Source organism: Gymnoscopelus microlampas, assembly GCF_963454915.1.
Source record: "Gymnoscopelus microlampas genome assembly, chromosome: 5".
Lineage (NCBI taxonomy): Eukaryota > Metazoa > Chordata > Actinopteri > Myctophiformes > Myctophidae > Gymnoscopelus > Gymnoscopelus microlampas.
The window spans coordinates 43,145,760-43,169,754 of NC_139942.1; the positions used below are offsets into that span (position 1 = coordinate 43,145,760).

The 23,995-nt window shown below is 41.8% G+C and overlaps 1 protein-coding gene across 1 annotated transcript in view; it reads left to right on the forward strand.

Moving 5' to 3' along the window:
* Window positions 1-3,229: 3,229 nt before the first annotated feature.
* Window positions 3,230-23,995, forward strand: part of LOC311046443 (xenotropic and polytropic retrovirus receptor 1 homolog) — a 43,273-nt gene continuing 22,507 nt past the window's right edge. The window contains exons 1-2 of the mRNA XM_084058746.1: window positions 3,230-3,754; window positions 20,199-20,250. Of these exons, the coding sequence (XP_083914872.1) occupies window positions 3,686-3,754; window positions 20,199-20,250 (121 nt within the window). The 5' untranslated portion in view covers window positions 3,230-3,685. The remainder of the gene's footprint in view (window positions 3,755-20,198; window positions 20,251-23,995) is intronic.

Genomic DNA, 23,995 nt, shown 5'->3' on the forward strand with positions numbered 1-23,995 from the left:
GGGACTGGGACTATTTTAAAATAGTTAAAATAGGCGATATACAAGCTCACAATGCGATTTACAATTTAGGCATTTAGGCATTTAGCAGACGCTCTTAATTGCATAAGCCTGCAAGCCTGCAATGCGTTGCTATCTTCTATTTTTGCACATTTGGCACTGCTGCTACAGATTATTATACATGTTTTAAGAGGTTTATCAATTATCATACATGCCATTCCATCTGTACTTTCATTTTTTTTCCTGTTATCTATAATTTTAAAAAGACATTGGTTGTGTTAGCACAGTCTCTGTAGAAACAGCTCCCAACATTTCACTGCTTGTACCTGTATTGAGTAAGTGACAAATAAATCCCTCTTGATTCTTGTTCAGATTAGTTCCAGAGTGCTCTTTGAAAATGTCACACATTTTGAAATGGCTCCACATCCATTACCTGATAGAAGAGAGTTGCAGATTTTCATGGAACTTGGTAGAAATGATCTCTGGGCTGCCCTATAAAAATGGCTCAAGGTCACAATCATAGTCACAGTCAATGTTACATCAGTCATATCTCAGGAACGGAGAGAGACACAGAACGAGATGTTGGTGTGTGCCTTTATTAATGGTATTGAAATGTTTTACCGATGTCAAACTGGGAAACTGAAATAGAAGCAAGGCTTGTCCATAGCCATGTCTGTTTTGTGGGAGTATCCACACATATCAATCAATAACTGGTCAACGCAACAGTACTGTATACACAGAAGATGCTTTAAAACTTCCTGATTATATTCTGTGGCACTTCCTGGGACTTGCATCCTCTTCCAAAAAGCCAATGAGTAGGTTTGATTTATTATGGAGTCACAAGGAGGTGACATCAATAGAACTTTTTAAAAGGTATTTTATTTAATTTGATACGTGAAGTCACAGCAGTAGATTCACTAGATTGGCTAATTTCAGCATGCAACCAAGTGTAAAATGTAGCATTACGACGCCATCAAGGCCCGCCAAAATACATTTTTGACGACAAAATCAACTGTAGATTTAGTCGACTAAAATCGTATTATATTTAGTCGACTAAAACTACAATAAAACAAACATTTAAGGTGAATAAAATATGACTAAAACTAAATAAAAAAAAATGGCAGAAAAGGGCACTTTTCTGACCTCTGACCTCACTGGACGGCCCGCCACACTTTTTTTTACACCTGTGCCGCTTAGCGGAGAGTGTGGCGTTGTAGAGGGGGTCTCCCCGAACGCGTGAGTATGTCACAAGTGTTGGCACACATGTCCGTCTCCGGTCCAGTGTCCAATTTGTATAGGCTATGTACTGTAAACGGCACTTTTCTGACCTCTGACCTCACTGGACGGTCCGCCACACTTTTTTTTACACCTGTGCCGCTTAGCGGAGAGTGTGGCGTTGTAGAGGGGGTCTCCCCGAACGCGTGAGTATGTCACAAGTGTTGGCACACGTGTCCGTCTCCGGTCCAGTGTCCAATTTGTATAGGCTATGTACTGTAAACGGCACTTTTCTGACCTCTGACCTCACTGGACGGTCCGCCACACTTTTTTTTACACCTGTGCCGCTTAGCGGAGAGTGTGGCGTTGTAGAGGGGGTCTCCCCGAACGCGTGAGTATGTCACAAGTGTTGGCACACGTGTCCGTCTCCGGTCCAGTGTCCAATTGGTATAGGCTACGCACTGAAAACGGCACTTTTCTGACCTCTGACCTCACTGGACGGTCCGCCACACTTTTTTTTACTCCTGTGCCGCTTAGCGGAGAGTGTGGCATTGTAGAGGGGGTCTCCCCGAACGCGTGAGTATGTCACAAGTGTTGGCACACGTGTCCGTCTCCGGTCCAGTGTCCAATTGGTATAGGCTACGCACTGAAAACGGCACTTTTCTGACCTCTGACCTCACTGGACGGTCCGCCACACTTTTTTTTACACCTGTGCCGCTTAGCGGAGAGTGTGGCGTTGTAGAGGGGGTCTCCCCGAACGCGTGAGTATGTCACAAGTGTTGGCACACGTGTCCGTCTCCGGTCCAGTGTCCAATTTGTATAGGCTATGTACTGTAAACGGCACTTTTCTGACCTCTGACCTCACTGGACGGTCCGCCACACTTTTTTTTACACCTGTGCCGCTTAGCGGAGAGTGTGGCGTTGTAGAGGGGGTCTCCCCGAACGCGTGAGTATGTCACAAGTGTTGGCACACGTGTCCGTCTCCGGTCCAGTGTCCAATTTGTATAGGCTATGTACTGTAAACGGCACTTTTCTGACCTCTGACCTCACTGGACGGTCCGCCACACTTTTTTTTACACCTGTGCCGCTTAGCGGAGAGTGTGGCGTTGTAGAGGGGGTCTCCCCGAACGCGTGAGTATGTCACAAGTGTTGGCACACGTGTCCGTCTCCGGTCCAGTGTCCAATTTGTATAGGCTATGTACTGTAAACGGCACTTTTCTGACCTCTGACCTCACTGGACGGTCCGCCACACTTTTTTTTACACCTGTGCCGCTTAGCGGAGAGTGTGGCGTTGTAGAGGGGGTCTCCCCGAACGCGTGAGTATGTCACAAGTGTTGGCACACGTGTCCGTCTCCGGTCCAGTGTCCAATTGGTATAGGCTACGCACTGAAAACGGCACTTTTCTGACCTCTGACCTCACTGGACGGTCCGCCACACTTTTTTTTACACCTGTGCCGCTTAGCGGAGAGTGTGGCGTTGTAGAGGGGGTCTCCCCGAACGCGTGAGTATGTCACAAGTGTTGGCACACGTGTCCGTCTCCGGTCCAGTGTCCAATTGGTATAGGCTACGCACTGAAAACGGCACTTTTCTGACCTCTGACCTCACTGGACGGTCCGCCACACTTTTTTTTACACCTGTGCCGCTTAGCGGAGAGTGTGGCGTTGTAGAGGGGGTCTCCCCGAACGCGTGAGTATGTCACAAGTGTTGGCACACGTGTCCGTCTCCGGTCCAGTGTCCAATTTCTATAGGCTATGCACTCCATTGAACAACATTTATCCATTTAGATACATTTTTTATCTTTTAAAAAACGTTTTTGTTACACAGAAACATAATATGTGTTGTATAGCTTCGTTTAAATGCTTAATTTATAGTTTTAATGTGCAAATGAACCGTTTTTCAATGGTTTTCAATGGTTTCTTTTTACTCTAGAGGGTACTCTTATTCTGAAGGGATCGTCAACCGGAAGTCTTATTTCTGCTCCGTTATTTCTGCTGACGGAACACAGCTAACTGTGCCTCAGTGTCACTAACCGACCTTATTTCACCACAATCAGTCTGACACAGAGACAGACAGACAACAAGGGACGGCGTTTCTCTCTCAGCAATGTGGCACCAACCGTCACCGTTCTCGACCATGATATGATGATTATTAAAAAAACAATTGTTGGCTAACGAGTTAGCCAAGCTATATGCTAATGTAAATAGAACGAGAGTCATGTTTACGCTGCTGTGTGTGTTGCTGCCTGCTGCTGCTGCTCTAATCTCCGGATGAGAAGAAATACACAGATATACCGCAGTGAAGCCCTCAGCGTCAGCCCGGGGCCGCCATAGGGTCGTCTGTTCTGTTTAGACGGATAGAAACAACACGCAGAGACGTTGTTGAGGAGGAGGCCAAGTGAGGAGGAGGAGGAGGTGGTGGTGGTGGTGGAGGAGGAGGAAGAAGCCGCCGAGGAGAAGGAGAACAAACCGCCAGGATGAAGTTCACGGAGCATCTCTCGGCGCACATCACTCCGGAGTGGAGGAAACAATACATCCAGTATGAGGTACCTATTATATGATGCAGCTCCCCGTGTAATTCTCTCACCGCTGTTCTAGCCTATACTAGCACACGGTGGTGGAAAAAGTACTCACATTTTTTACTAAAGTAAAAGTATCAATTCTGTAGAAATACTCCGTTACAAGTAAAAATAAAATAAAATAAAAAGTCAGCTATTAAAGATTTACTCGAGTAAAAGTACAAAGGTATTGGTATCAGACAGCATTGGAAGTAGACAGTTCTCATTGTGCAGAATGTCCCATTTCAAGTTTTGCAAATGTACAAGAATCTTTTGAAAATAGCAGATCTACAAGCTGCGTGGCGCGACGCATTGTGAGCTTGCTTTTCAAATGGCTTTAATGTATACAGGGCTGAAGTGGTTAATGTATGTTTTGTAATAATAATCAAAATCTACAAAGTAACTAGTAACAACATTTTTTTTTCAAATTTTCTAGTGGAGTAAAAGTACAATATTTGCCTCTGAAGTGTAGTGGGGTAGAAGTAAAAGTACTGAAAATTGGAAATACTCCAGCAAAGTAAAATAACCTCAATTGTACTCATAAGTACAATTTTGAGGAAATAAGTACAGTACTTGAGTAAATGTACTTACTTTACACCACTGCTACACACTGCTGCTGCTCAGCTAGCTGCCTGTGGCTACCTGCTGAGCTAACCAACGGTAGCTCTAACCGTGACTCCCACAACAACACCAACTGCCACGGTTTATAATCAACTGTGGGTTGGTGTTGTTAAGTTTGTATTATTATAATATATATATACTTTTTTTGCTGTATGAAAGGGAATAAAATGTTACGTGATGATGAAGGAACTATAAAGGAAGCAGTGCCAGCTAGCTCATTGAAGCTAGCCAAACTAGCCAAGCCAGATTTGTTTTTGTTGTTGGGTCTCCTGCTGCAGGCAGGTTCATTCTCATGCCTTTGTTTAAAAAACTGTTGGTGGTGGCCAGGTACACCGTAAAATTCTTAGTGTCAGTTAAACTGTGACTGTACTAATGTCCATTTAGTTCGATTTGTACCTGAATCTAAGAGTTGCAGTCTTGTTTCACAAAACTGGTGTAACTGGCAGATTTTGCAATGCGTTTTTTGGGAGACAATGCATTTAGACGAGTCATCACATATTTAGATCATCTTGCAGCCTGTTTAACCCCCTCTGTCTGTCTGTCTGTCTCTGTCCTAAACCGCTGACAGAGCAGAAACGTGTTCGTGTTTTTTTCCTCCTTTTTTTTCTCCTGCCAATTTTAAACATTGGACTGGATGGGAATGGGATGAGGTCAGTGAGTGCAAATGGGCGAGAGAAAGGTGGTGATGAGATAAACCCAGGCCAAATCTGCAACCTTTGGCACATCGATGCTGTTTGTGAGCCTTTTATATCGGGTATCTCCCAGTTAAATCACCAAATAAGCACAACCACACAACCGATATCTTGATGCTATGGAAGTTATATTAATATTAGTCATCTTCAGAAGGTCATGAAGAGGGTCTGCTCTTAAGAGAACAACTAAGAATGACCCACTGGGTGTGTAATAAACATGCTATAATTGCTATACAATTAAATACTGGTTTAACTGTAGTCTTCCTCCTCTTGATTCAACTACAGTGTAATTAAAAGAATAGATAGGCAGCTTTTGAGTATGGGTCTATGTTGTGAACAAGAGGGGGGAAAGGCCACACTCGCCTCCTTATGTCATTATCTTGCCTGTTTATTTGTTTGATTGAATACTTTATTAGTCAGAAGAAATGTAAACAGCACGAGGTACAGTCAGACATTAAGGTTAAAAGGATAACACAAAAAAAGTCCTGGGAACTTGTTTCCATTGTGACCCTATGTAATTGTATACTATGTGGTCCTGTGCTTAATTGAACCATAATGTTGTTGAGATGCAACACATTAGGGTTAGCAAGCTTAGCTGTGATGAAGTTTGTGTGTCCACCAACAGCTGTAATTTTATGGGCAAGGTTGTGAAATATGCATTGCCACTGCATGCCAATGCATTGTTATACTATGACTATACATGTGTACAGTACTGTGTTTATTATGCTATAGTTAGTTGCAGTACTGCACAATTCTAGCTCCAATTATAAGTAATGAACTGTGTGTGCATCAGCAAGCATGTCATTACATAACAGTTTACACACATCATTAGTTCTTATAGTCTTTTGTCAATAAGCATGTATTTAAATCAGCTATAAGCTTAACAAACTGGTCATTGACTAATCGGTACGAAGTGTGGAATGCAGATTGCAGAAACCATATTTCGTCTCCCCCTGGGTTGCCTATGTTTCATGCTTACGTTTCTCCCCCTGTCCCTCTCCTGCACGGAGCAGCTCTACCTGCGTTGTGTGATGATGGTCGTTGCAGTATTCTCTCATAAGTCATTGCCTCTGCTCTGAGTCTGCACAGTCACACTTGGTTCAGCACTGTCTGTGTCACTGCAGCAGCAGAGACCGTTTCAGTGCTTCTGAGCTGAGGCACACACCACCGGCAAAGCCTTTCCTGTTTATAGAAATTGTGACATTGAAGTGGTGTGGAACTATTTTAAGCCTCTGATGACTCTTTGTTCCCCCCCGGAACATTTTTGGAGCAATAGTTTATGTAGCCTAACATCTATTCTTCAATGATGTAATGTGTGTATCCTGATTCCCCTCTTCTGATCTTCACACACATTAATATGAATGATAGTTGTTTTAAAGCTTTCGTACAATGGTCATCAGGCTATTGGAAACGCAATTTGAAGACTATCTCTGTGTTTGTTTGTTTTATTGATTGAATACTTTATTAGACAGAAATGTAAACAGCACGAGGTACAGTACAGTCAGACATTTAGGCTAAAAGGGATAACTCCCATCATCACCAGATCAAAGCTGGAATTGCCACAGATTGAGCAAACAACCTTCTGCTTTATGGGGTTGACTTCTTTAACCACTTAAGCCCTATATACTTGAACGCAGAATAGCGAAAATAGCCGATCTACAGTACAAGCTCTAGTAGATCTGCTGTTTTCATTTTTTTTACCCCTTTAATGTTTGAAAATGTGCACTTGTTTTTTGAGAGTTTGTAAAAATGACTGGACATTTTTCAAAATGTTTGACCTATAATGTAATGCTCAAAATAGTGATGCCAGGGTTAACGTTAACTGCCAGACCAACTGATCACCATTTAATTAAAACAGTTATGTAACTTAATTAGGCTGTTTTAAATCATTCTAATACCAAACTGGTGAAAAGCTGTCATCACATGCTTATTTCTATGACCGTGTCAAGTTGATCCTACTGTAGTTTGCCTTTCTGGACTTACCGTTCCAGTTAATAACTCAGCTGTAATTCTGGACTTGGGCCCAGTCAGGCTAGTCTTTCACATAAGCACACAGGCCTTGAATGATGTGACCCAGACGGACTCAGGCCTGTGATGTTTTGAGACCCAGGCAGATGCATGTTGGCCTGGATCGCATTTCATGTTTTCCCACTGCAGCTGTGTTTGGGTCAGACGCATAGCAAGACAGTTCAACACTTGGCAGCAGTGCACCACTGTTATGATGGGATGTGTGTGCTGAACCATAGACTGAATCAGGCTCTCCAGTTTCATACTGGCCCAAGCCGCTTCATGCTTGTCATGTTTTCTCACAGCAGCTGTGTTTGGGTCAGATACGTAGCAGGAGAATGAATATTAGGGCGTTAACACAATGAACATCATGTATTTATTTTATATCATGTATTTATTTTACATTTGTAAGAGTGCAGTTATTATGTACATTTTTAATACGTAGTCCATCCATACCACTGATTTGTGGATCAATAATATTGAGTCAAAGGTTTTATTCGCAACAATGTGACATATAAATGTGACTTATTTTCTAGGCAGGCTTACTGGGCAACAGTTTGCGGGACTGGAACACTTACTGACCAGCTGAACAAAGGCATGACTGACTGCATAATTGGCTGCCTGGCCGACCAAAAGGATGATATGGATTTCCAAATGATCCGTTACAAAGTAGCTCTTTTTTTACCCTGATAAATATCTAGCATGACCGAAGCCTTTTTAATACAAAGGCTTGGCTTTCTGTCATCTGTGTTAGAGGAAAGCTAATTTATCCACCAATCGAATGTATAACTAATTATTGAAGTTAAAGTCGAGGACAGTGTTATTAGTAATAAATAAAGTACTGAAGAGACCTGAGTGATTAGGAAGAGGAGGAGATGGGAGAGTAGACCGAAGGATGAAGAGTCAGAAAATGAAGAGTCGGAAAAGGTAGAGGTAAGGAAGAAAGAAGGGAAGAATCTGAGGGTCTAAAGGAGAAAGCAGGAAAGAGCATGCCGGTGGCGAGAGTCCGGGTAGGAGAGCATGTCGTGGTGTTCGTGTATGGGAAGTCTCTTTGCTGATGGTGGCTGGTTTCGGTCAGAACAGCATGCAGAGCCATGGAAGAAAATGGAGAAGAAATCCACAGCTGTCACCTGATGTAACACTGTAGCATTCTGTCTGCAAGCCTTTTGCAGGGGCCACATTGTGTCCATCCTAAGCTCTTAAAATCTCTTTAAAATAGTAAAAATGCAAATGCAAAATATTCTACTAATTGCCGCTATAAATGGCTCGTCATTAGGTATCAGCTGGCTTTTAGGTTGTAGCCAGAAATGTTATAATATTGGGTTAAATGGGTAAACTCATGTAATTGAATGTGCACCCAGTAGAAATGTTTTAGAGCACATATTCCTTAGCACACATTGTACGGTTGAATCATTTATACATCAAGGAGGAAAGTGACAGAGATCCGGATGCTATCTTACCACATGCACTACTAAACTATGATTTTCTGTGGAGCCAATGCCACTAAAGGCAATAAAATACCCAAATCTGCAACAACAATAACAGCCTGCTGGAGAGACTCAGCCTGTACTTTACTGTGGAGATGCTATTTGTTCACTGCTCCCTGTCGAGGACACACACTCGCATACTCATGAAGCTAAATCTTAGTGAAGGCTAAATAATAGCCTACATCTCTGAAAATGCCCGAAACACTTAGCTTGATGTATCATTTTCACAAACTTTAAACTTCGTTTTTGTATCCAGAAAAACTGTATAAAAACATTTTTTATTTTTGTATTTTGAAGCTACAAAAAAAAGAAAAAACAAAAGAAAAACAGAAACCAAACTTTAATTGAATTCATAATTCGATAAGGAAGGTTGGATGCTCTAATAATGTGTACCTTCTGAGATACCAGATCACTTAATGTGAAAAGGGAGATTATTCCAGAGTATAGGTGCGGCCACAGAGAAGCCCCGGTCACCTTTGGTAATGAGGTTTGTTGGGGGAACTGAAAGGAGTTTCTGAGTTGACGATCTCAGTAACCTAGTGGCAGGAGGCGCTTGTATCAGATCGGAAATGTATGGAGGAGCTAGACCGTTGAGAGCTTTAAAAACAAAGAGCAAAGCTTTAAACTCAATTCTAAATTTGACTGGAAACCAGTGCAGCTGTACCAGCGCAGGGGTGATATGTTCTGGTTTCTTTGTTCCAGTAATGAGTCCAGCAGCAGAATTTTTAACCATCTGTAAACGGGAGATGGTTGACTGGGGCAGGAGAGGTGATAAAAGGATGGGTTACTGTGACTATAGGTCTGTGTGTGTTAAAATGGGTTTCAGCTAGGCTATAGTTCTACAACGTGTTGAGATTTGGCACTATAACAACATTTTATTGACATTATATGAAAAAAAAACGAAATTGAACTATTCAAGGTATTCTTATTTTCATTATTTGTAATTTTCAGCAGTGAAAATGGACTCAAACTCATCCACATTGAAATTGCCTCCATCTCTCTGTAGCGTCTCCTTTAACCTATTATTCACAAGTCACTACACATGGAGCATGGAAGGACATGACTGAATTGTGCAATTAAGGAAGTTTAGAGAAAAAACAAGCCTATCTAAGCTGGACTCTGGATACCATGCAGCCGGTTTGACTTCCCTCTTATGAGATATAAATCTCTGTTCTGTTCTGGTGGCAGGACTGGCAGAATGGAAGATGAGTCACCGTTTCGAAAATGAATCAATATTACGCTTCCATTCGAATGCATTTATCTTGCCCAAACTAGAAATAATGAAGCACTTTCCTGCTTAACTTGACTTTTCTGTTGGTGCCATCTGACAGCTGGATTTACACTCGTTCTAAAAACGCAGAGCGAGAACACGAACAAAGCTCTAATAGTTAAATGAAATAGATTTATGGAGGCTACATAGGAAAGGGACATTTTACTGAAACCATCAGGGGGAAAAGAATCTGATCAAATGAGCACATTCCAGAACCCTGTCTCCGTTATAAAAGCTTGGCAACTTTCTGTCTAGTTAAAGCGGAACTATGCAACGTTTTTTTAATGAATAAAATGTAATTCTGTCCAATCTCTATGGTTGGACAACAATACAGATTGTGTCCGGGTAGCTCAGTCGGTAGAGCTCTCGCCTTTAGACCACAAGGTCATGGATTCGATCCCGGGCCTCGCCAACTCAGCGTATGAGGAACACGGCTTGGGTGTGGCAAGTTGTGCGGTAAGTACTGGGAGCTGATGGTAGGTGTGGCGCTCCACCTCAGCAATCGCTGAGACGTCACAATGCGCTAGGCGTCTGGGAGATCCAGACGTCTAGCGTATTGTAACGGGGACAGACTACCGCATTATCGGCTGATACCGACCTTCTTACTTATGGTAGAGTATGTTAATACAATATAACTTATACAATTGGGGTGGTTGTATTAAGTCCCCCTGCTCTTCTGTTGAAACATATAGATCATGTCAAAGGTCTCATCAAGACACAGGATCTGACACACATTTTGACCTGATGGTCAAGATTCAATTCCCCTGAGCTCAGCTCAGGCTCTATTAGCTCAATGGTAAAAAATTACAGCACTTGCACAGGAAAGCGGGTTAAAATCGGGGGTAGAAGAGGGAAGTTACATAGTGCGGGTTTCAGCTACTTCACAAATGACATTTCAGCAAATGGTCTGGCTGGCCGGGAATCGAACCGGGGACTCGCTGATCAGGGTATTGAGTCCATGTGGTGTGCGCCCATAATTTTAAATCAGTCTGCTCTGGTAATCCTATTCCCAAGTACTTTTCTTAATACAAAAAATGCATTTACAATACGGATGGGCATTTTGTTTGTAAATGTGTACACTTGAGAATGTTGACATTTATCCACGGTTAACCATAGCATGAAATCTTATGTCATTTTATCTTACATTACTTTGAAGTCATATGGCCCAGCTCCAGTCTCCACATGACAGGAGTGCTTAGGTGTTGGAATGAACTTGAACCCCAGGGTTGGACACCCAGCACGTACCCCCTTCAGGGGAGTAGTAGTAGGAAAAAGTAAGACCCGCAGCTGTGTGTGAGTACATGTACATTAGTAAGGAGTGTGTGCGTGGTATGTGTGTGATCCCTCTAATACCAGTCAGGTGGTAGCTTGTGCCATCAAACCCAATTCTCCTCTTCGATGTCCTTCTTACCTCTCTCTAATTCTTTCCCTCCCTCTCTCTCTCCCTCTCTCTCTCTCTCTCTCTCTCGCTTCCATCCTTCGCTCCTTCATTCTCACGTCTTCATCTCACCTACTGCTCTGGTTCTGCTTCCTCTCCTCTATATTTCTTATCCCTTCCGTTATTTGGTCTCTTTCATTCTCGTGCAGTTTGTATTTTTCTTTGTTTGCTTTTAAAATGCCAGGTGTAATTGGGATGTGTACATTTTCAAATAATCGTTGTCAAATCTGTTGTTCTCTTTGCACTTCATATCCTAACCTTTAGTTTCTTCACCTCCTATCTGTATTCTCAACACTTTCTCACATTTTTTCCCCCCTTCACATGATAAGACCAGTAGAAGTGTCTCTCTTCCATGACTATTTGCTGCTGAGCGTTGCATTACTGATGAAGAACAACTGAACCAGAACACACATATACACAGATAAAGACAATCTCATACACAAACAACACACTCCATGGCCCGACCACTAACATGTATAGCAGCATGTACATGTATATACAAAATAGATCCGACCTACAGGACGATTTGAGCTTGTAGATCTGCTATTTTTGAAAATGTATTAAATTGATTAGTTCAATTAACTGTTGCACCACTAGAAAAGCAAATAAAAATATGTGCACACAGACTCTCTCTCAACCTCTTCCATGACATTATCAGCACTTGACCGATGTGCAATGTCTCATATTTCATAATGAATGTTAAGAGCTTCTGTTTCTCAAAGTTAATTCCATTCATGTCCATCTAAAAAAGAGCTGACATTGCATTACAGAGGTTAATCTCATAATGTTCCTACCAGTGCCAAGCTCTTTTTGTTGTTTTTTTGTTTTTTTCATGTCGCCATAGCCCCCGCTAAATCCGTTTAAAATCCGCGTTAATTTGGTTCGACACAAACACGGGATCCGTGAAAAACAAATAGCGAAAACTGCGAAGCGATCCGTGCCTCCATTTTGAAGTTACAGGCGAGAACGTTAGACAGGACGATGCGGTGAGGAAAACCACAAGGGAGATAAATCGATTCTAAGCTGATGCCTAGACAGGAAACGGATGCGAGCGAGAAAACCGGAACCAGTTTTATTTCGTTTCCGGTCGGCCCCGGAACCGGAAATGGGTCGAAAAAAATTCCGGAAAGTGCACTTTTTCGATTTAACATGGGAAATGCGAGTCGCGTAGATCTACGCGACTGGCACGCTGCGGCTTTAAATCGGTTCGCGTAGATGTACGCGATTGGCAGTCAATGTGTTAAGGTAAGCCCCACCATTGAGATTTTCAAATCCAAACTGAAGACCCACCTTTTTACTCTTGCTTTTAACACAGTTTAAGGTCATTGTCTGTTGTTGTTTGTTACTGCTTTGTTTCTATTTGTTTTTGTTGTTGTTTGCTACCGTTTTGTTTCTATTTTTATTTTTATTACTTTTTTACTACGTTAGATGCCTTATTTTGCTTTGTGAATAGACTAAGGCCTATTTTTTGCTCTTGTTTTGGAAAGCACTTTGGGTCAATTGCTGTTGTTTTTAAATGTGCTATATAAACATTTGACTTGACTTGACTATAATGACAACAAAAACAACAATAACAGCAGGCATAATAATAGTCTAATATAACATCAGTCCACAGTCGTGTTTCATGCAAACCATTGATCTATAGTTGATTAGAATAGATCTATACTCTTGGGGAATTTGATATAGCCTAATTAGCCCTAGCCCCAATGGAGATCCAAACCGAAGATATGCCACGTATTGTCTCACTCAGAGACCCAGGCATGCCATGTTCAGACTCGGTAGAACTGTGGTCATGTGGGTACCCGCCACGGGCGAGCCCACAAACCATTAAAACTCGTAACCCGGTCATTTGAGGGGATGCTGGACCAAATTCTGATTATGCTAGCCTTAGTCCTGCGGATAGTGTCAGCAAGAGCAGTCATAAAGCATGACGTCATTCTCCTGCAGTAAATGTCCTCCCCCCGCAAGAAACTCACTCGGAAGGTGTTTGATGTTCCTGACGATACCCCCCCCCACACACACACACACACACACCATTGCTCATTGGCAATGCATTGGATCCATACATCACGCATCACAATGCGTGGGATCCACACATCACGCATTACAATGCGTGCTCCAATGACAAAGACAATGTCGCCTGTCTGTCGGACCTGACAGAAACCACAGAGATGCAGCATATCAGGATGTGGGGTTTCTGTGGGAGACAGTTGAGAGCATTATCCAGTTATGACTCACATAAGCCTTCTGACAGTTTGGTGTCGAGATATGATGTTCAGCTTGTGGTGGGGGGGCTGTGAGGAAAGGAATGGAAAAAATGACGATTAGGCAAAATGGAGGGAAGTAGAGAGTGTGAAAAGAAAGATCAAGGACACGTTAAGCAGTGGAGTTGGGATAGAAATGGAGATAGGGGGAGGAGAAATAATAGGTGAGAGAAATCAAAAATTGAAGAGCGGGTGAATGGCAAAATGGTCGGGGAGGAAGACGAGGAGGGTAGAGGGAAAGAGAGACGGGTCAGTTGTAGTCGCCATTCACTGAGGACAAGCTAAATTACTTGTATACACACGCACGTTTTAACACGCGATCCTTGTTCTCACTTTGTCTCGTGTTTCTCTTCCTGTTGCACACAAACATACAAAATCACTCGCAGTCACATAGATGGAGATGCCGATGTGGTTTCACAGGTGTGTGTGTGTGTGTGTGTGTGTGTGTGTGTGTGTGTGTGTGTGTGTAAACGTGTATTAATGTGAGCAAAAAAGCTGAGGAAAAGAAGGGACAAGCGAGAATGGGAAACATCTCCAGTGTTGCCAAGTCTGCTTATTATAAGCAATGTTGGGCTTGTTTGTCTGTAAAGTTGCTTGTGAATATTGGTGATTGCGTTTTTTTGGAACTTGTGTCTAAAGTGTCTGGAATGGCTTTTGAAACTTGAAAATTTTACAACTCAAATCTTGTGTGGGGGTCCTTGTGAAAATGTTTGAGAACCTCTGCCCTAAAACATTATACAGCAACGTTTGACTGAACTGCCCTAGTTGCTTATTTTGGGCTTTTCTCACCTGGTTGCTTGTTTCTCTCGCAACATCTGGCAACGCTGAATATGTCTGTGGGTGGCTGAGTAACCACAAGGTGAGCAAGCGGCCAGGACATTACTGAGATGGGGGGAAAAAACCTCAACACACAGGGGCAAGAGGACGTGACGGAGGGAGAGATAGATGGAATAGATAGGATAGAGGTGGGGAGAGTGAAGGGCAGAGAGAGAAAGAGAGAGAGAGAGAGAGAAGTAGGGTAATCTGAAAGGATAAGCCAGGCTGCCCTCGTTTCTGTTACACTGTAACACTGTGTTATGTTTTGGAAACTTATGCCTTAGCACCTGCTGAGTTAGCCTTCTGATGACATGTGAAGAAAAATACTCACTGCTCAATCTAGGAGAAGTGTGGGAAAGTGTGTTTTTGTTGTATACCAGCATCTTGTAAAATGTACCTACTGCAGTTAGTTCCACGAGCGCTCAACATTCAAACCTTTCCACCCAGCTACTTTCTTCTTCTCCCCCCCCCCCCCTTTTTTTTCTTTCTTATTACAGATTTTTGTCTTCTGTTTTTGCGAGCTGCCTCTCACCCGATTGATTGTACCATTGAACCTTAGTTTACTAGTTTAGTTTATTTGAATTGCAAATAACCCACAGATGCTAACATGTTGGACAATTAAGTCCAGGACTTATTTCCATTGTGTTCCTCTCACAAACAAACAACCACATCCAACCATATTTATATAATGGAGCCTTGCATCCATTTGACCAAAGCCCACATCGAGGAAACAATAGAAAAAACTGTCACTTGGTGCTTGTTTGTTTATATTTTTGCTTGTGACACACATTGGCCGGCCACTGAGATATTGGCACAATTTGCTGAGACAAATTGCCTTTCAGCTGTCTTCATTCTGGTGTTACCTACATGTGATCCGTCAATGATTAAACAATGTTTTCTTTATAGTCAATTATTGGATTAACCTCCAAACCACTATTTATGTATTGTATAACTATACAGAATATTAGTCATACTTCCCATTAGCCCCATTAACATCTACTGCATGGGTGCACAATGTTTATAGTGTTGGACCCAAATGGGGCAAAGTTCCCAATAGACGTATTGTCACAGAATCTGATGATTCCGGAGGCCTGCTAGTAGAATTGGTTTAATAGATTTGCCAATTAGCGACTATTATTATTATAATTTGTATTTATTGCTGTTATTATTATTATTATTATGTTTATTATTGTACATTGTGTGATTAGTGTTGAAGGAAGCTCATCACTATCCATTCCAATCACATGGTTCTCACTTTACTCTGCTCGGTTTGCCTGAGTGCCTCCCAACGGTCAGAGGTTTACACAGAAGCGGGAGGGCTGACCTGGGATCACATCACTGCTGTGTGTGTGTGTGAGAGAGAGAGAGAGGAGCTGTTTCTCTTGGCGTAGCTGGGAAAACAGAGTGAAGGCAGTGGATCTGGGTTGAGCGTCGGTGGACGGACGTCATTGTACACACATTCACAAACACGCTTGAAAGCGTTCTTTATGTGTCTCCATCGTTCTTTCTCCCTCTCGCCTGCTGAGTGTTTGATTTCTCGGGTTATGCTTAGTCAAGACAAAACAGATCGACGTGTTTTGATCAATCCTGGATTCCCGCCGTTAGATGTCATCATAACCTCAACCCTGTTGTGACTGGTTGAAAGTTAAGGATGGGGATCCTTACATTTCAACCAGTCACAACACAACACGTACTGTGGAGCTGTCCTGTGGTCTAGGGGTGCAAGTTTGCAACAATTAATTGAACCAACCGATTTAATTATTGTTAAATTATAATTATAAAAGATGTTCGATAATCAAAATAGCAGATCTACAAGCTTGTGTAACGCTTTGCAATGCGACGCGGTATGAGCTTGTAGATTGGCTATTTTGGGTATTTGCGAATGACACCTTTTGTACGACAAAGTATAAAATAAGGCTTAAATGGTTGATCAGACTAATTGATTAGTTATTGCAAAGAAAAAAACACTTCTCGATTATCCGATTAATCAAAAAAACTGTTTGATAGAATAATCGCTGAGAAGAAAATAATCAATAGTTATAGCCATAATGTGGTCTCTAGTTTGATCAAAAAAACGATTTGATAGATTAATCACTGAAAAGAAAATAATCAATAGTTGCAGCCATAATGTGGTGTGGTCTCTAGTTTCTAAGTATCTATCATGTGGTCTCTAGTTTCTAAATATCTATCAATCAACTATTCAAGATTGACTCAGATACAAACCACAGAATGTTCAGTGGGGCTGTGGTGGGGTGGAAACGAATGTGTGACCTTGAGCCAGGATGGCTGATCACTGGAACAGGATGTTATTGCTTAATTAATTCCGCTTTTGGCAAGGAGCTCTTTAAGCCATGCTTATTGATTGGCGTGTGATGCCTGCTGTCCACGTTGTTGTTGTTGTTGTTATTGTTTTGGCTGCGCTGTCGAGTCAGTGAGCATAATCGGCTGCTTGGCTCGCTGACAGGCTAAAGCCTAATTTATGCTTCATCGCACAGCGCTGTCGCACGCCATGAACAACTGATTTTCAAGTGATAAATGTGTCTTGTTCAGCACTTGAAAATCAGTTATTTGCGGCGGCCGACACCGGCCGTGTGGCAATTTGTGGATTTAGGCGACAAGGCTCATCTAGGCTGCAGCGTGACCTTGATTTGGCCTTGTGTCTGGTCTGCTACATGAGCTACTTCTGTCCTCTGCTCCACTGTGCCTGCATGGCTGCAAGCTGATTGGCTGACTGGCTGGCACAGCGTGGGCATTGTTTCCTTGTTGTGCTCCGAGGCTGTCTGAAACATTGACTGTCTTGACTCTACTACTGTCCACCACTTGTAGAGAGAGAGAGAGAGAGAGAAAGAGAGAGAGAGAGAGATGGGGGAGAGAATAAAAGAGACTGACTGTGCTACTGCCCTACTAGCATTCAATTCAGTGAAGAGCGAGAGAGTGAGAGAGAACGACTTGTCTTCTTCTCTCGTTCTGACACTCCAGTGGAGAGACGGACTGCAGATGTACAAAGACGATAACAGAGGGAGAGAGAGACTGACGTATGGACTGCACTGACTGCACTTGTTTACAACATGACTCCGGGGCCTTCAGGAAGGGAGTCGCAGAGCCCATAGTTAGTCGAGGGCTAACACTTTCATCTTTTGGGCGTTGATGCCCTTGAGCAAGGCACTGAACACTAAACTGCTCTGTGGCTGCAGCAGTGCAACAACGATGTTTATTTTAAGGGATTATTTTATGAGTCAGTGCCTCTGCTACAGCAGTTCTATTAAACACACACACAGTCATACACTGCTGTATGCGTGAAACATTGCACAAAAACTTGGTGCGTATGTTGTATATCATTTATAATAGGATTGTGACGTAATGCGGACTGTGTGTTTTTTTTAAGACAAATTAATTGATGCATACTAATTTATGTGTGCGCATGAACATATGTCCAATCAACAAGACCTGGTGAATAATGCAGGTTGCATTATTCAAGTTGCATTTTAAACTATGCAACTTTATGGAATGTCTGAACTGGGCTGTTATTTCAACAAGAACAACCTCAAGGCAGACAGTTTATTATTAAATATGTCCACGGATGTAGTCAGGCCTGGAGAGAAGAGCCTGCTTGGAAACACCAAGTGACAGAATTATTGCATTACGCTCACTGGCTCAAGAGTTGTTTTTTGTTTTTAGTTCAGCATTATCTCAGGTTTATAAAGACAGTTGTCATTAACCATATGAACCCTAGCATCCCTATTCTGGTTGTGGGTATGTTGTCATAAGTGAACATTCTGCAAAAAATGGATGAACATTTGTCTGAAATAGGCAAACATTTGCTGAATATAGCCAATCTACAAGCTCACGTGTTTTGAGATTGTAGATTGGCTATTTTCACTATTTGACTGACATACAGAAGTACGCAGTATACAGTATAGGGTTTAAGTGGTTAAACACTGAATTATTTTGTTACAATAAAACATCAGTGCTATGTAGACCAAACATGTATCGTATCACAAATCTCAGGGTCATTCATGCTTTTTGAATCCATCACCAACACCTGCCACATACATTGTTGTGGTTTGCCTCAATTCAGATGTCTCAAACACATTATTTTAATCTGCATATCAGCATGTAGCCTTGCATAACTTCAAACTTTGATTTGATATCAAATCAAAATTTTAAGTCTAAAGCTTTGCCAATTGCATAATAGAGTCACTTTGCACTGAAATCCTCGATCCTTCAGCTTCTCATGCAGCTTCTTAAGCAATGATGAAAGTTTATAGTGTACATATGTAACAACAAGTAGCATAGTAACGGAAAATAACATAATCAAAGATAGAAGTATACAAGATAATATGGGGTTCAGTCAGTGACAGTGTTGTGATGATAAGGTAAGGAAGCTACAGTAAGTGCACATGTGGGAGTGGGGTGAGGGGTGCGTTGATAAGGAGAGGGCAGTCAGTGGCAGTGCAGTGGTGATAAGGTGCAATGGGGTGCGGGATGAGTCTTATGACTTGGGGCCCGGGGGGGGGGGGGGTGTAGAAGCTGCTCCATAGCTGATGAACAGCGGATGCTTCAGTATCAGCACTGCTTGCCTGACAGCCAGGAGGAGCAATCTGAGTGAACTGTTTGTGACTGGGATGACATAGCTTGGAGTACATGCAGTCATAAGCCTCAGTTATACTTAGTTACGTGCCGGTGTCGTGCTCAGTAAATAGCAGATCTACAAGTTAACCACCGTGTCACGAATGTGACGCGTGGTGAGCTTGTATAATTACGGCATGCAACACCAGCATGCAACTAAGCATAGATGTTTGACTGGTTTCTATTGATTGTGTATCACCAACTACAGCTCCAGGCATGTTGATTTTTGAACAAGCGCAACAATGAATCCTTTCAAATCACTGTTGTGGAATACAGTATGTAAGGATAAATGCAAGGCATAGTGTGCTGCTTTGGTGTGCTTAGGGGGTTGTATTTTGTGTACCCTGACATCATGCACTATTGACCATATTCACATGATGGCAGCCATTTTGCACATACATTATACATGAGCGAGGATGTGTCAAAATCTTTGCTAACTACTGCACATCTTAAGAGTGTATTTATCCTGTTTACACTGTGGCCACTTGCCAAAGCTAAACTGTTGTTTATGCTTTGTCACTACTTACTTTGAGGTAGATAGATAGTCCCTCTGTAACCGACAACTTTAGTTGCAACTGCTGGTAAAGAAACGACTGCTGCGTGACTGGTGCCACTTTTTATGATAGCATGTCTGCTTACTTAAATAGCAGGTCTGTTGAATTTAACTAAATACTGCATTTCTCAACTCCAAACTGCTGCGCTAGCTCTGTCTTGTTTTTACCAACTCATTCAGCCAACCGAATGAGTTTCCACTCATGGATTTATTGCAGTGCAGTTTCACACTGTGTTTGATGCAGAGGGCCAGAGATGAGATTGTAGTGGTTTGTTCGTTTGTTTTGCAGATGTTTATTAGGTGTTTAGAAACAGTTAATCTGGTTATGACTGAGGTAGTAAAGGGAACCTGGTTGCGCTTACTGTACATTGTTGCAAAAAGGGTTGGGATCCTTCAGGATTCTAACGATTCTGGTTCCTTAATGACACACTGCACAAAGTATAAATTAGGCATAAGTGATGTTTCAAGCCACATGACATAGAACTATAAAATATGATGAAATATTCGAAAAATAATAACATGTACTCCTTGTTACTTATGTATTGTTGTGTGTTTATGTATTCTTCTAATTCTGTGTGTAAACAAAGCAACAATTCCAGCTTCTGTTTTCTATCTGTCTGATCTCTTTCTACTGTACCTCTTTCTTTCTCTGCAGGCATTCAAAGAAATGCTGTATTCCGCTCAGGACCAGGCCCCATCTATTGAAGGTAAATATTACAAACATTCTTGGAGTTAATATGTCGTAAGATTGACAAGTGTATATAGGGCTTAAGTGGTTAATGGACCAAATTTATTACTGGCTAATTGATCACGTCTCATCTCCTATCTATAAATAGCCATAGGTTAAGGGTGCAAAGTCAGGTGTTTTAGATAAGACCGAAAGATATTGATGTTTTTTATTTTTTATTATTGTCTTACTGCAGTTTTTATTGAGACAAATTCCAAGATATCTCACTGGCTTACGTTGGTACCAGTGGGAAGTGGCAGGAATGAGTTCAACCGGTTGTGGTTGACGTGGGTAGTGTTTGGTTGTAATGATTGTGGCGGAGAACTACAGAAAGGATTTCCTACGCACGCACGCACACATACACACGCACATACACGCACACACACAGAGAAGGCTAAGACGCAATGTATTGGTGACATTTTGAGGTCAAATCCCACTTATGATCAATTTTGCAATGACACTTAATGCAGACTACAACTCCCGGTCTAATTAATACGGGTCGCTAGTTGTAGTTTGTAACAACCTGTGTGTGTGTGTGTGTGTGTGTGTGTGTGTGTGTGTGTGTGTGTGTGTGTGTGTGTGTGTGTGTGTGTGTGTGTGTGTGTGTGTGTGTGTGTGTGTGTGTGTGTGTGTGTGTGTGTGTGTGTGTGTGTGTGTGTGTGTGTGTGTGTGTGTGTGTGTGTGTGTGTGTGTGTGTGTGTGTGTGTGTGTGTGCATGCATGTGTGCGTGCTGTACGTTTTGACGATGGCTCTTAGCCAGACTCTATGACCCATTTTATACATGATGTGCATAAACACAGACAGACAGAGCTGTTAGCATGAAGATTGCTACTGTAGCTCAACCAGTCAGGCAGGTAATAGCTTCTCAGTCTTGTTAGGTTTTCAGGACTTCAGAGCCATCAATCTTGCTCAATCGAGAAAGTCAATTCAAGTAAAAACATGAAAATGAGTTGCACATAACACCCAAATAAGTGCATGTACAGTACTACTATATCTTTATTCCGTCTACAAAATGATAGGCAAACTCACATTTTTGAGATACCCAGTGTCTCTTTGTAGTTAATTAGTTCTACAAAAAAATATTGCAGAACTAATGTAGGATAAATGCATGGCAGAAAGCTGCTATAATGGCATTGTGAGCTAGAGTTTGTACAATGTATGGACAATTTCCGCCTATAATGACGTGCCCAAAATAGGTATGCCAGCCAGATTTAAAGTGGCTAAATCTAAAATGATCAATAGGTCAGTTCACCAAGTACTGGGAAACGTTTAATCATAGAAACCCATTATTGTTTCAGCTGTAAAACTCCTATGAACAGGATTGTACATTTTTTTTGTGACTCAGTGTATGTTCCAACATGTTCCTTGCTGAAACATTGCATCGTTCTTTCCATTAGATTTAATAGATTATTTGCATGGCAGTAGAAGATCAGCGAGAGGAAGCATTGACTTATCTTCTAGCCTAGAAGATCATAGGCGGGATTCGAACCCATGACACCACAAGGACATGCTTGCGTCTGCTGAGTCTAAGCTACCAGTGGGTGTGTGACTATGATGCGTCTGTATTCTGTAATCTTTCCTCCTCCTGTTACACTATGTACTGTAGCTATCTCATAATATGAGCTATGATATAGTCTTATATTGGCAGCAGTATGTTGTAAGGCAACTCCTGCAGTACTGTCATTATTTAATCACGGGGTGTTTTCATGCCATGATATCATATTGTCCTCATAAACAGCATTCTCTGTGTGCTGCTAAGACCTTCATCACAGTACGCGGCATGATCATTAAACTCTATTAATAGCACACTCATGACGTTCGATGCAAAAATCATCACGATCTCACCGTGCATTGCTGTACACATTATACGCTGGCTGTACATACTCACAAAACAAATTAGATCACGGTTAAGTTACAAGCAGCAGTCATTTGATCACTTAAACCTGTAGTTTGTCAGTATGCACCTGTTCTTCCATGGTCAGTGGTCAACAGTACAATAATAAAATACATTAGCTGTTAGTGGTCAACTCCCAAAGCGGTACCAGTGTATATCAGCAGCCGTGGTCTAAGACTTAGAAATTAAAGGATACGTAAAAAAGGAAAGACCTTCTGTGTTTTTTCCACATTGCTTTCCATCAACATAATCCATCATCCATCGTGGTCTCGTAAAAATGGATGTGAAGCAATAATTGACAACATCTACCGTATATGACATCACACTGCATTAAAGTACACATATGTCTGTGTGGTCAAGCTAGTATCACTCGTATTCACTTTTGTGAAAATTGCCATAGCATTGTGACTCTTGTCATAACACAGAAGAATGTCTACTTTGATGCAGTACAATAACCTTGTTTTGACAGTGATTGAGCCAAGTGTACAACATTGAACTACACCACATGTCTTCTACATACTTCAGAATGTTTGTGGACGGCCCTTATTCTTGCACCCCTATGTAACTCTTGGACTGCTTGTGTGGGAAATTATTTTATCTAGTCTACAATCAGGGCTATTGACTGAAGCATCCGATTATTCATATTTGGATGTTGTTATAACTGTTGAATTCATGTGACCTAATTGTTAACCTGCTATGGTCACTGTATAAAAAGATTGTCTTGCATCCCAATGGGGGAGTTACTGATTGAGTAGACGACGGATGGGTCATGTATGCTTTTTAAAACATATGTCATATTATGTCCATACTAGTCATCAATGATTATGTTTTAGTCATATACCCTATGTATTAGTTATAGTGCTATTATTGCCTTCTGATACAGAGTTGTGCCTTTTATATGATGCTATGGCAATGAGTCGAATGTAGCGTTCGTGGTATGGCTCACTGGCTGACCGATTGACTGACTGGCCATAGCCAACGTGTAGCTTGGACAGCATCTGTTTTTATGACTGTCTGCCCCAAACACATTCTTTTAATAATCTATTTACATACTTGGTATCTACTATGATCCTGTGATTCATACAGTAGGCTTTTCCATTCTGATTTTTATGACCAATAAATGGCTACTATGAGTCTCCCGGGCCATTCTAGGTCATGGTAAGTGACGGACAGACAGAAGGACTGGCTGGCTGGACTGGTTGTCCTGGTCTGTTCCAGTTTGTACATCTAAATGTATATATACAGCCCTCCACCTTCCGCTTCTTCTAAGAATTACTGTGACTAAAAACCGTTGTGTCCCGCTCTGAATAACAGTCACAGACCCAAACACAAGTGTGTGGAAAATGTCAAACATTACACACATTATGACTGCTCTCCTGAAAAGAAAAAAAAACATCTCTAAGGAGTCTTCCGTTTTACGTAGGTAAAGCCATTATATTTAAGTGTGCCGGACGTTGTATAATGCACTAGCAGTGCTTTGGCTTGGTCCCGGGCACATGAGACATTTTATACATGTGTGAGATAATATCAGCTGTCTGTCACTACAGAAACAATATACTCAGTGAAATTGGAGGTTTCCGAGGGATACCATGGATATTAATATTATAACGTAACATGTTTTTACAAGAGGAGTTATGACCGTCACAATGTTTAGACTTAAGCCTATTGTCGCACAACCCTTTCACACCAAAGCAGAAATTAGGCTGTAATATTCGTCTCAACACTTTTAGAGACTACTGCCAAGCACTGAAGTTGTTAGTTCATTCCTGCTTACAGAGCTTTTTGAACTGCTGGCGTACTCTCTAAACTCGTTGTCAAGCAAGGTCATTTG